This window comes from Erpetoichthys calabaricus, chromosome 7 (genome assembly GCF_900747795.2).
Source record: "Erpetoichthys calabaricus chromosome 7, fErpCal1.3, whole genome shotgun sequence".
NCBI lineage: Eukaryota > Metazoa > Chordata > Cladistia > Polypteriformes > Polypteridae > Erpetoichthys > Erpetoichthys calabaricus.
This window is the reverse complement of record NC_041400.2, coordinates 137519464-137533442: the sequence shown is the minus strand read 5'-3', so window position 1 is coordinate 137533442 and position 13979 is coordinate 137519464. Positions and strand designations below refer to the sequence as shown.

At 36.1% G+C, this 13979-nt stretch overlaps 1 protein-coding gene across 2 annotated transcripts in view; it reads left to right on the top strand.

Moving 5' to 3' along the window:
• Positions 1 to 9096, top strand: part of LOC114654714 (DEP domain-containing protein 1B-like) — a 34913-nt gene extending 25817 nt beyond the window's left edge. For both annotated transcript variants that reach the window (XM_028805441.2, XM_028805440.2), the window contains 4 exons: positions 1954 to 2120; positions 5404 to 5580; positions 7174 to 7359; positions 8085 to 9096. In XM_028805441.2, the coding sequence (XP_028661274.1) occupies positions 1954 to 2120; positions 5404 to 5580; positions 7174 to 7359; positions 8085 to 8246 (692 nt within the window). In that variant the 3' untranslated portion in view covers positions 8247 to 9096. The remainder of the gene's footprint in view (positions 1 to 1953; positions 2121 to 5403; positions 5581 to 7173; positions 7360 to 8084) is intronic.
• Positions 9097 to 13979: the final 4883 nt, after the last annotated feature.

The following is a 13979-nucleotide window of genomic DNA, read 5'->3' as shown; positions in this document are numbered from 1 at the left end:
ATTCAGCTGCAAGAAAAACTATGAAGTGGTATAAAAAGTTATCAGTTCATCTGCTTCAAATGGCAATGCTGAATGCTCACATTCTGTACCAGAAAAATGGAGGCACAAAAACATTTCTGCAGTTTGAACATGACGTAATTGCAGACTTCATTTCCTCTGGTGAGGAACAACATGCAGATAGAGTAGAGGCAGTGGTGAGGCTCACAGAATGTCACTTTCCGGACAAACTCAAACCAACAACAACTTGGACCAAGCCACAGGCACGCTGTCGTGTATGTTCAAAGAAGGGTCAGCATAGAGACGTCAAGACCTTCTGCTCAAAGTGTCCCAGCAATCCAGGACTTTGTGCAGTTCCCTGCTTTGGCCTGTGGCACAGCAAACTCAAATACTGGGAATGAAACTATGATTGACCGAACTACTTCGATAGCTTTTGACTGTTCCGTTTTGTAGTAGACACTAAATCCAGAAGCCTGAGAAAATGTACATTTTTGTGTTTTATTACGCGTTTGCCCATTTCTAGAACTTGCACAACATTTAGTGGTAAATACTGCTTGAATAAATGCAAAAAAGTAAAAAAAACGAAAATTGTTCAGATTTTGCCCGGCGTGGGGAATATTTACGGAGTTGGCAGTTAAAGGGTTAAACTATATAAAGCAACATTTGCCATACGAATGCCATAGTGAAGCTGTTTAGGTGCATTTTCTGCCAATCTTGTGCTGTTGAAGCATAAATTAGTGACATGCCAACAAAAATCAAAAAGCTTACTTTAATCCCAAGTGGAAGATTGCATACCCCTCAGGGTTCCTAAAGAAAAGTCTAGAAATCCTTTGTTTTTCAACTTAACGGATACTCTGTGTAGAACCAGTGTAGTGATCATATTAACTGCATTTTCAGAAATGGTTCCTTAGTCAGGACTCAAACCTGAGAAATACTTGAAGATCTGTCATAATTAGGTTATGCCACCAAGGAACACATTTTTTTGGCTTCAATACCATTCAGTTTTTCAAACCAAGTGCTGGCTTCTAATGTGTCTTCATTTCAAAATTTCTGGTCTAGCTAATTTGGTTAGATTTTTGGTTCTGTGTTCCATTAATTATGAGGGATTCGTGCTTTAAGTACAGTACTTAATTCAAGCAGCAAGGCAAGTATGCGCATATGCACATTTTCATGGTGGATGGTAATTGTGCCTGTGAAATCATTTGCATTTTTGGGATGGTTTTTGATCATTTCCGTAATTTTCAGTGATTAGGCTTTCAGCATTGAATGTAATTTTTGCCTGCATTTTCATTTGTGTTCTATTAAACCTGACCTCCTTTATGTCTTGCATTAACATGTGGTTTTTATCTAGACTGTTTAAAAATAATTTTGGCAGATTATATTTATACCTGTCAATAAAATGTGCGTCCAGAAAGAGATGCTATTCCCTTTTCCTGTACAAAGTTAAAAGCAGTAATTGAGTAACTTCACCAGTTGGTACATACATTTGTTTGTTGTATGCAGATAAAAATGCATTTGTATTTAACCTTGTGTTAGATTTGGTTGCTGTCCCTTTCTGACCAAGTCTCAGTGGTCTCAGTTCTCCTATCACAAGTGCATGTATACCAAGTTTTTTTTTTTTTTTTTTTAATATATAAATAAGTGTGTTCTAGTCTTTCCGGTCATGTTCAGATCACCAAAAATCTTAGTCAATTTTCTCATTGCTTGATCTTCTATTAAATCTAAAGCCATTGCATTGCACGTTCTGAAAACTTAAAAGATATGTGTACATTTGATATATTAGCATATTTTGTTCATGTGAACAGTAAATCTTTTCCTTCTACCCCATTAATATTAATGTGCTTTTGGATAAATACTCTTTGAAGACCTGTTGTTTACATTTAACGGGTGCTTACAAGTATCTTCAGAATTGTAAAAATAAAAAAATATATGCGTTAATGTTCTTCACATTCCTAGGTCTCCTGCAGAAGCAGCAAGTTGCAACTGAGGCATTGCAAGTCTGCTGTCTTCTTCTGCCTCGAGATAATCGGAGGAGGCTTCAGTTATTAATGAGGATGATGACAAAAATTTGTCGAAACATTGAAATCCCACCTCTTAATAATGCCATTGGGAACAGGACATTGGTAAGAAAGTTTAAAAATAAGTTTTCACGCTATGTACCATGTGTTTGAAGATGAACATAGTTGGCATCTTTCATCTTGCTTATTTTTAAAATTCTTATTTTATACCTTCGGTTTAGACAGTGACAACACAGTTTCAGTGGTTAATCTGTAGAGAATTTATATACATATCTTGACAGCACTCAACACTTCATGTTGTAACTGAATCCACTATGGTGTTGCTAATGTGTGTAGTTTTAAACCATTAATGCTGATATGAATGTTGTATTGAGAGATTTACACTGAAACAGAGGATACCACTTCCAGAAGGTTCCCATGACCAGGGTTATAACTTGGACACTAAATGCGCAGAGCTCGCCTGTTCTTGTTTACGCGTTTTTTTCTTCTGCTTATTCTGATTTTCACCCCCTTTCCAAAGCATGTAGGTTGGGTATATTGATAAGTGTAACTTAGTCTCTACAGGATCGCTTATAGATAATTCTTTTGAATAACGTATTTTGTCAGCTGGTAAGATGGGTAAAGCATGTATCATTTATTTACATGCTCTTCAGAAAATAAGAGTCTAGTACAACTAAAATCTTTCTTGAGCAGTAACTGGACGTGCTGGTATATTGCACCAATTGCCTAAGCTGGTACAGTCAAGGAGATATTCTAGTCCTAAACTAGAAACACTAGTACTGGTTAAAGCATACATAACAATACCTTCTAAAAGACTATGCACCACAAATGGTGGTACAGCTGCAGGAATTCCTATACTAAATGGTATGCATTTGTTTGTTTGGTTTGGTTTGTATCTGCAATGACATTCAATTTCCAAGCAGTTATTAAAAAGTTCTGAAACACTTCAAATGAAGAATGTTTCTCTAACTCCAGTTGACAGAGAATTCACAAGCTAGTTTTATGCAGAGAGAAAGCAATACAAGAAAACGTAACTGAAATCTGTTACTTTTTTAATTTGGTGCTAATATTATTAGTTTCCTTAAGATTGTAGCAGAATTTCATAGTAAAGAAGTATTTAGTAAGGATACAAAGGTTAATTAAAAGTGATTCATTCAAAGCTTAAAAACTCCTAAAAATCACCATTTTCCATTAACATCAAAGCCTAAAATTAGTAAGGCCTAGGTATAAAGTGGGTTTGAATAAAGCTCTACCAACAAAAAACAAAAGTTACTAATGTCTTTTACTCGCTCAACAGCACCCTCCTGTTGTCGTCTTATCACATTCTCATCAACAGCATCTCCATCAACTATAGGGAAAAAAACATGCTTCATTCTATTTTTTTTTTTTTTTTTTTTTTTTTGCATACTTATTGTGAACTTAAATGAGATGCTGGTGGACAACAGAGTTGGCATTTTCAAAAATGCAATGCTTTGCACTAATAGATTTAAAAAAAAAAAAAAAAAAAAATGTAGTGCAATCAGCTTATCTCGGATTTATTGTCATATGTTACACACCCCCAGTCCGCTGAAGCAATCAGCAGTGCTGTGTAATATTTTTCCCTGTTTCTAACTATGCTCGTTTTACCCCCAACCCTGCTCTTCTAATTGCACTTGATTCACAAAGTGGGGAACCCCCTATCTTCAAATGTTGTCTGTGTCATCAAGGAACGTAAAGTAAAACTGGGTCACAAGACCATAAAGTTTGAGAAACACTGCTCTAAGATAAATGTTTTTTTTTTATTCAGTGAGATGATATTGTTCTAGAGTGGTTAAGGGGAGGAAGATAAAGCAGCAGTTTCTACCTTTGATGAGATGGCGCTTTTATTATCAACAATCTTGTTTAACACTGGAATTACCAATGCCTACGAAAAATCTCGTAAATCCTGCCCACCTTAAATCCGTTCACACCTCTCCGTCAGCATCTTTTGTCTTGTAAATGTGTCGATAAGCCCAACCAGCCTGCTATCCCATCCTCCCACCGCTGCAGAAACGAAAACCTCTTCCAGCTCAAGCTTTGTTTTTCAGGGAGGGAGGTACCCAGAGCTGTATAGGCTAAAAAATATATCATTTGGAACACTTGCATTTCACATGTGTTCCGTGTCTACAAAGATCTATGTAAGTGTAGGATGACAGGAAATGAAAGAAATATTGAACACATATCTAAAAGACAAACTGTTTTCATGTTTTAGTACTAATGACAAAATTTGACATGAAGTGTATAATGTGTGAAGACTTAATTCCAAATATCAAATAAGCAATTTCACAAATGGTACAAATAGAACAAGTGCACTTTTATTCAAGACTATAAAACTAGTGCTTAAACTTGGTGAGCCCTGATGAAATCCTCTGTAGTATTGCACTGCCTGATGAGAATTGTAGTCCCCACTGTGGCATTTGTAGTATGTCACAGATTAGATGAAGAGGTTGGGGGGGGAATATACAATATATATAACACCATTCTTATTGGATCAGTTGTGCAAAATTGACAACGCTCACAACCCCACAACTCACAGGTTGTCTTCGAGCTTCAATTTTACAGGCAACCATAGTTTGCGTAAACTGGCACGCCTCATTTCTCTGTGACGAAAAAGGGGATGCGATGTATTAGCATGCCTTACATGGTAAAGCATTATTAATGACAAATATTAACAAATAAACACGTCGGACTATTCTTTTTTTTGTCAGCGTCCCCAATTTCAATCATGGAGGAAAAGCTTAAACTTAGGAAATACGTCAATTTTTCCAGCAAAGTTATTTGTTGACTAAACTTAAGAGGAAAAGGTATTTTTTTTAAAAAAATTGAGAGAGACATGCATGTTTAGACGTGCCATCTGGAAATGCCCCATTTACATTTTATTCAAAGGAAGCTGAGTGAAGGTTACATTTTAATTGCATCTTCCTTTTGCTTATAATAGCTTTTGCTTATTTTTATGCTGTTTGAAAAATCTGTTTTTGATATTGTCAGTGTACTGTTAATTTCTTGCATTTATTTGAACGTTAATTATGTTGTCACCTTGTTGATCTTTGGAATATTTTTTTCAAGTGTTTGGATAAGAGGTTGTGTTGGGTCTACTAATACCAATCCACAAGAAGTGCTGCAGGCTAGTAAAACAAATATATTTTACCTCAGAGAATTAAATGGAATGTTGTAATTGTCACTTTCCACTATTTGTAAGTTGCTGTATTTGTCATCATGAACATTACACAGTTGATTGTGCAGTCCTATTAGAAAGTGAGCAAAACGCTTTTTTTTTTTTATTTTTTTTTTTTAATTCATATATTTATCTTTTCACATGCCAGAACATTGAGGTTTTTGTTTAACCAGCTCTGATTACTTTCTCTACCAGATGGTTCAGACATTCTCACGCTGTATATTGCGTTCAGAAGATGAGGTTGATTTGGATGAGCTGCTGGCAACAAAGCTAGTGACCTTCATGATGGACAATAGTGATGAGATACTTAAGGTTCCTGGTAAACTGCAGACAATGGTGGAGGAGCACCTGTCTCACTTAAGAAGAGTTCAGGTAAGTTATCCAGGATTTGTTCTTGTATAATACGTCAGTGGTTGACAGAAACATCTGCATTCTGGAATTGACTTGGGATATATTAAAAATATTTAATGGTTACAATTAGGGATGTACTTGATGGTGGTTAAAGCATTTCACATTTCAACAATATTTTAGCCTTCATTCTTATTGAATTGTACTCGGGTGGGGGGGATTGCAATATGATGTCCAATTTATTATGGAAGAAGATTTCTAAAGCTGCTGCTAAGAGCTTAAAATGCTATGCGTTTGTTTTCTTAATGGTATGAGTAGGTCAGGGTCTTTCACATTTGGGCCTGCAGGACTGCTGTTTCTGCAGGTTTTGTTCAAGTCCAGTTTCTTTGTTGATAACAGAGCTTATTTAATTTTCTGGCCAGTAGGTGATTTCATTCAGCCATGTCTGTTCATTTTTGCATTGCACATTTTTGTTTCAAAAAATATCATCTAAATGATACATGTCCCAGGGAAAATGATAAATTCTCAAGCCTTTACTATTTTCCTTTTCTTTCCAAATATTTAAGTCTGATATTTAACAATGAAAACTGACCAATGTAAATGCGACCGTGTAAGATGGTGAACTGCAGGCTGGCTTGTCATTTTGCATTTAATCGTTAAGTGGTGGCTGGTTAAGAAAACAATTGAAATAGAGAATGCAGCTTTCTGCAACTGAAACAAGTAATTCAGGCCTGGAGATCTTAAATAAGTTAACTAAAATGAAGCACAAAATATTCCTAACATACTAATTTACTTCAGGAACAATAATTAGATTTTATTGAACAATTGGCCTGAAAGAAATGGGGAACCACTGTGGTCTGCTGTTATATAAGCCTTTAAATTTCATATCCGTTATTATGCATGTTAATTGTTGACTCTGAAATCGTAGTACATGACTGAGGAGACGTTGGAACGCGTGGGAGTGCGAGTGTCTTGGTATAAAACTGAATTTCACCCTAGAATTGGTTTGTCTTGTGTGATATGCTTCCAGGACAGACATCTTAGTGTCGCCCCTGTCCTCTAGTCTTGCCAGACTATCAAAACTTTGTTTCTGCCTCTTGACTTCTTCAGCCCACAAATGACTGATTGGTTGTCTCCTCACAGCAACATTCTGTGGTTTAACTCTAGAGATGTGGAGTCCAGTATAAACCATAATGTTTGCTATGTGGTTGAAGGTGTTACTCGCCCAGTATCCTAAGCAGTCTTGTACAATATACAGCTCTTGAAACCTTGACCTGTGTTGGGCTGAGTGCTGCTTAATGGGGTACCACAGTTGTTGCTCTGTGGGTAAGTGATGGTTGTAGCGGCTGGGTTAAAGTACGTCATTCCCAGTAGTACATAAGTTTGTTTTTTTATCAACACTAGAGGCATGGCTGATACCCAAGCACTTTTTCTGCACTTCCCTCACTTTGTTGCAGCAATTGTTTACTTCTGGCAGAGATCTCAGTAGCACATGCTTGTTCAGCTGAATGCATTCATGTAAACCAGCAGGTCACATAACCACAAAGTAAACCGGCCAGTATTTGATATTGCTTGGTTTGCTGATAGACATATAAATATATCATTTCTTCTCTCTAGATAAAGTATGCTGGTGCTGATGCAGATGCATCTTTTGTTTCCCACTCTTACTGCAAACGAATCAGCAAGGAAGAATTTGAGGAGCAGAGAACAAGCAGTGCCCAGGTGCCAATGGCTGAACTGCTAGAAGAGATCATCAAGGATACAGAGCTTTCTGTCAAAGAGAAAAAGAAGAAACTTAAACAGGTAATAAAGGGTTATGTATAGATAACCTACAGTTTTCAGCTCTAGCTTTTAACTCATGGAGGTGTAAATTCTAAAATGGCAGGCCATGTTCTGGTTTCATTGAAAGTTGTTCCATTTCTTTTAAGAGGAATCTTAGTTGGGGAGTACAGTGCTTAGCTGGTTCAAATTCAAGCCTGGTCGCAGTCAGTGAAACGTGCACAACGCCCCTTTGTCTTCAGGTTCTGTGTTTGTCACTCCCCTGCAGAAGTAAATAATTGGTTTTTGGGGTGAATCTAATTGTCTGAGTGGGTGTGTGTGCACTCTTAGACAGACTGGAAGTGGTTCATACATTGTGCCCAATGCTGCAGCTCACCACCACCACCCTGTAGTAGTAGAATCAGGAAACGAATGAATGTTTTATTTTAAGGCAATTTATGAATCATGAAAGTGCAGAAATGCTCAGTTTTGGTTATTAATGCCTTCAGAATGTCCCAATTTTGTTCCAGTAATCTGAAACACATTCTGAGAGTCAATAAAAAGTAACAAGTTGAGGAATTTGAGATTTCTGCTCATTTCAATTAATCTTAAAAACTTGTACATGGATTTTTAAAAATTAAATTTTATTTCACCCAAATCTATTCTCACTGTGTGATTTCAATGATTTAGCCTAACACTTTTTATAAAACAAACTGTAAATGTAAATAAGAAATTGTTCATTTTTTTTAATCAAATTCTATATCCTACAGTTTCAGCAGTCTTATCCTGAAGTCTACAGGAAGAGGTTTCCTACAGTAGAAAGTGAGAAATCATTGTTTCCTGAAAAACCCAAGATAAAACCACAGCTAATGTTTTTCGCATTAAAAAAACCCTTCCAACCATTTCAAAGGACGAGGAGCTTCCGGACATGAATACGCTTTCTGAAATGGAAACCTCGAGTGGTCTTTCACCTCATAGGTTTTAGTCTATGCCATATCAACTGTCATTCTGTGTCAATGAGAAGATCGGAAAATCCTCTCAATTAGTTGAGTTTTTGTCATTTTTAATGTTTTTATTTTTTTAATATTTTGTTTAAAACTCTTCCCAGATGCCACGAAGAATTGTGTGAACGGTATGTTTTTTAAAAGGGGAAAGTGTTAATTTGTATCTGATAATTTTATTTTGCAGAAATATTAAGCATTAAGTGTCCACTTATTTTAATTTTGTCCACAATTTCAGTTTTGGCTCAATTATGCAAATCTTAAGTATTTAAAAGAAAACAGCTCATCTAAAACTTTTAATTTGTACTTTTAACTAACTTAGAAGATTTCACTGGTATACTTGAAAAAATGTTCAGATTTTTAATGAGAATGCTGCTTTGTCATGGTGGGTATGATCTGAATTATATCTGTTACAGTATCTTTATGGAATTTCTTTGGGGTGTGTGTGCAGCTGTTTTTTAAATGGTGAAAGGAGTGTTTTAAACTGCAGAACTTGTATCTTCTATGAAAGTTAACTGGGAAAGTTGTAAAAGCTCTTATCATAACATTTCTAATATTGTGAGAATATTTTCTGTTTTACATTTCATAGTATACATGTTTATTTCATTAGACTATAGTGCATCTACTGTTCAGACTTGGTCTGACCTTTACAAGCAGTATTATTTGTACATATTTATCCTTTGTGCCTTCTACTGTGCAATTCTCGGATTAACTAAAAATCCCGTTTTAATGTTCTTTGTAACAGATTTGTGTATTAAAGTCTTGTCAGTTTTATTGTGAACAGTTTTAAAACTGTTGATTTACTGATGCAGTACATTTCAGTGTCCACCTTCATAGGTAGAGAGCACAATACTTGATTTTCCTAATCTGCGAAAAAAAAAAAAGGTTGCAAAGTTGAGTCTTTAAAATATACATAATGTCTGTATATAAAGTGCTTAGCAAGCTCCACACTTTGTTACAGAATCAAAGGCTTGTTACCCATTTTGGAATAGTGATTCTTCATTAACTGTTTTCTGTGGGAGTCATCACACACCCCCCATGATCTCTGCAACTTGTTAATTGATATATTGTTGTCTGGAAGTGCCCTCTTAAAAACATACTTTTGGAAAAGGGCAAGCAATGTGCATAAACAATTAAAAGGGCAAATAGCATGATTTATATGCAACCATTTTTTACGATGCTATGATTGGACTATATAATGGTCTAGTGTTACCGCATCTGGAGTATTGTGTGCAGTTCTGGTCACCATGCTACAAGAAAGACATAGCAGCACTTGAAGCTGTGCAGAGAAGAGCAACCAAGTGCATTCTAAGATTTAATGACATGTCCAGCTCTGACACTCTGAGAATTTAACCTGTTTCATCTCAAGCAGAGGAGACTGGGTGGGGACATAACTCATGTCTGCAAAATTCTCAAGGACATTAATAAAATAGATATAGCAGTGAGTCACATACTTGACCACCAGTGGAAATTAAGGGGTGAGGGGTTATATTTAGAACTGAAGCCAAGAAATACTACTTAATACAAAACGTTTTGGGAATCTGGGACAAACTACAGGATACAGGTAGTTGAAGCAGAAACCTTGATAATCTAAGATGTTTCTGGATGAGATGTTGAGAAAATTTAGCAATTTGTTAAACAAATCAGTTTGGCAGACTTCTCACCTCTGCTTTGTTAGATTTCTTATGTGCTAAGTTTTGTTATATTGTTGTCTTCATTAGGGCTGTCAGATCAAACATTATTCAAGCAATAATTAGAAATCTAATGTATTTTGGGGGGGGGGGGGGGGGGGGGGGGGATGTTTTGAAACTCAAATGGTGACAGTTTGATGGTCCATTATTTTACTTCATACTAATTTCTGCATTGCTAAGCTTTGGCACTTCTATATTTTGCATGTTGTGCACATCACTTTCATAATCACCATTTGTGTAGTTTTTAATTGTTAATTTGTCATTTATAAAAACACATTTTTCTACCACATTGATCGTCTTTTTTGGATAACAAATGCACTAACATATTGTAAACAGTTCTCTAGTGCCCTAAAAGTATTCCTGTTCCTTTTTACTCTTGAACCAGATTTCCCTGATATGCTGCTGTTTTATATTAAAACTGTTACGCATTTGTCATTAAACATAATGGGAAATAACTGCCTTATTTTTGATTTTTCTTTTATTTATATGAGTTTTAAAATCGCCATTGTGGCGGCTGGGTGGTCTCATGGCCTCGGAACCCTTGCAGATTTTTTTTTCCTCTGTCCTCCTGCCATTGGACCGTTTATTCTTTGTTAGTATTGCCTAATCTTTTATATTTTTCTTTTCTTCATCTTGTAAAGCACTTTGAGCTACATAATTTTTATGAAAACGTGCAATATAAATGTTGTATAGAGCATTTTCAGTTTTAGGAAAGCATACTTTAACCAACACGTCCTTTGGAGGCTGTTGGCTAATTCCTAAAACAAAGGCGTAATGAAAAAATAGTAAGATTACAAGTGTTATACTTGTGCCTCTTTTGATTTAAAATTTTGCTGTGTATTTTCTTCTTAGTAGTAGAATGTTTAAGTTGCTGTGAATAAGTTGGCCGCGACCCGACCTCGGATAAGCGGGAGACAATGGATGGATGGATGAATAAATGGTTTTTGTTAAATTAAATATATATAAAGATCATTACAATACAATATTTAGTACATTCAGCAACTCCATTTGTGAAACATGAATAGACTCACCTTGCCTCGACTTTTAAAATATAGACGGGCACTGACTTCTTCTCATTTATACACCCAAGGACTTGTATATGCGTTACAAGCATGTGAAGTGTTCTGGTTCCAATTTTTTTCTTGAATCATGTCACTTTCCATGCACAGAAAATCCCATTTTTGTAAATTGCTGGGCTTTCCAACTGAAGGCTGAGTAATGCACAGGTCACAAGTGATGCAGGTTTTGCCGATGCATTGTGAGCAAACAAGCAAAAATATTCATAATGAAGCAGACATATATTAAGCACAAATGTACATGTTATTTTAACCCACATATTTTTAATACATTTGAAAATGTACCTACTTTTAATAGTATTTGAATGCTAATTTTTGTATAACTTGACAGCCGTAGTATTTAAGTGTTAAGACTTGTTTTTTTTTCCTCTGTCCAAATCAGCTGCATGCAGTTTTATTAATGTGTGAAGCTAAAACTATTAACCCTGGACCTCCATAAAAATTTCATAAAATTACACGAGTGAAGTAAAATGGATGGAAGAGTACGCTTTGCCCTAACCCTGTGAATTTCTTTTGGTGACTATTTCTCTATGTGGACCCACAGTTACCTTTTATCAGTAGTTCTTTTAGACTTTAGCCAATTATGACTTTCACTGTAGCGTCTCACTTGAAGTGTCCTCCTGCATCCCTGATTCGCTTAGCTGGAAATGATCTCGGCTCCCGGCCCCTGGCAGCAGAACAGAGCAAATGTACAGGCAGGAATGCAGGTCTAATAATTTTTAATAGTAAAGTATCATTCAAGTATTGATTTCGTTTATGCCACTACTGGAGTGTGGCAATTCACCATACAACCTGGATTATTCTCTAAGCAGATGAATTTAAAGTAATGGCAGTGACTCAAAGCATTTTCATTCTGACTGACAAGTGCTTTTTTTTTTTTTTTTTTTTTTTTTTTTTTTAACAGCCAAAATTAGATATGGTTCTGTTTCTAAGGCAACTTTGCCATCATCCTAAAACCTGAAAACCAGGTTTCCAAAATCTAATATGAGAAGCAAAAGACAACAGTGCAACATGCTTTTATAACTTACAACAGCTTCTGAAACGATAAATGCTGTAAGTGCTCTGTTGTTGATTTGAGCCTGTTCTTGGATCGGCAAAACAAAATGCACACCCAAGCAACACCTCACAAGAGCATTCTTAAAACAGTAGACTTGCATTGCTGCAGACCTTTTTAAGTTTATGCTCTAATTATCAATGCTCCTTGTCTGTTAATGTTGCATTTTCTTGCTGAAAATTTTTCAGTAGCCATTCTGTAATGGTCTTAATAGCCACTTTGTGGGTTTTTGTTACGCACACAATGACACAAGTCCTACTACTGCTGCTATTAATAGAAGCTGAAACCCCCTTGTCTAGAGCTGATATGTGGCCTGCTCACTGACAGCAGCTCTTGCAGAGACATGATGCTGTGATGTATGCATTTTCAGTGCTTTGTTGCTGCTTCCTGTCAGACATCTGGTGGTTTTAAGGATTTTTTTCCACCCTTTCCTGTTTATGCATCCTGCTTGGCTAGACCTATGCTGCATTAGCTATGACCAATTTCAGGGATTTATCTGCTGAAATTTTTAGGTGGCAGTTTATGAACTATTCATATAGCTGAACAGAGATTAATCTTCCCAAAAGAAAGTGTGTATGGTGGTTTTTGCATATTTTTAATAATGTTGTGCAACTTCTGCAGCTGCTCAGGGTCTACAGTGCTGTCACACCTGAGTTTAAAACATAGCAAGCTTAAAAACTGTTTTTTGCTCAGATTCTGTTGGTACTTTTATAATTTTAACACTTGCATTGGTGGAAAAGTGAAGACACAGAGGATAGGCCTGGCATCTTATCAGCAAGGCTAGGACTTTGAACACACCTGGATTCACAGATGTTGATGGTAACTCCTAGCAGTAGGGACCCAGAATTCAGGATAAGTGAGATTAAATATTTGCCATATTGGAAGATTGTCATGTTGGTAAGGTGAAATGCAGTCATTCAAGAAGTGAAGTAAATGAAGTGTTAGCAGTGATTGTCTGGGCACATGTTAAGGCTGGATGCTCAACAAGTCCATAAGATGTAACAGAAATAACAGCATTTTTATTTACAGATTGTAAAGTAGGACATCACTAAAACACAAATGCAAGTGTTAAAAATAAACTATTTTACTATTGGATGTTAAATAACATTTTGAACAATGTTAATACCACTGTACATTACCCGCATGCCCACTTCAAAATTCTATGCAAACATTGTCCTACTCCCCACAAATGGTTTCTGATGGGCCTCATTGCTCCTCAAGTCCACTGTACAGGCAAACAAAACTCTTCCATGTCTACTGGAAAACTGGCTTCTGTCTTGGGCTTACAGCCAGTGTACCAAAAATCGGTTAATTTTGTCAGAAATGTGAGGAAAATAATCAGTTAAATTTTGACATAAGAATAAGTAAGCCATGTTGTTTTTAAATAATTCACCTTATACTCTGGTAATGGTACTAAGCTGTCTTTGTCAGTTTTCTTCAATGTAAAAAAAGAAAACTCACAAGTTGATCTAATGCGGTCTGCGTGTGTGAACTTTAACCACAAAAACATCTCTGGATATTTTAAAGCCCTTTTTTTGCCTGTGTGTAATTCTGACAACACGTGGCAGTAAACTGTTTTCTAGAATAAATGCCAGTGTATATCTCTGTATGCAGACATGTAAGAGCACAGTGCTCCTGCTTGTGGTGAGATGATGTATAAAATATTCAGTTGGTGCATTTTTTTATTTTCAGATAGTCTGAAATTTTATGTTGGTTTTGAGAATAAAAGAATGATGTTTAACAGATGTTCTTCACACAAGTTCTTAAACAATTCTGTAATAAAGTGAAAGCTGTGTCTCGAGCAGGGGGCTTTCAGTGCTGCTGGCACACGATTTGCTTGTGG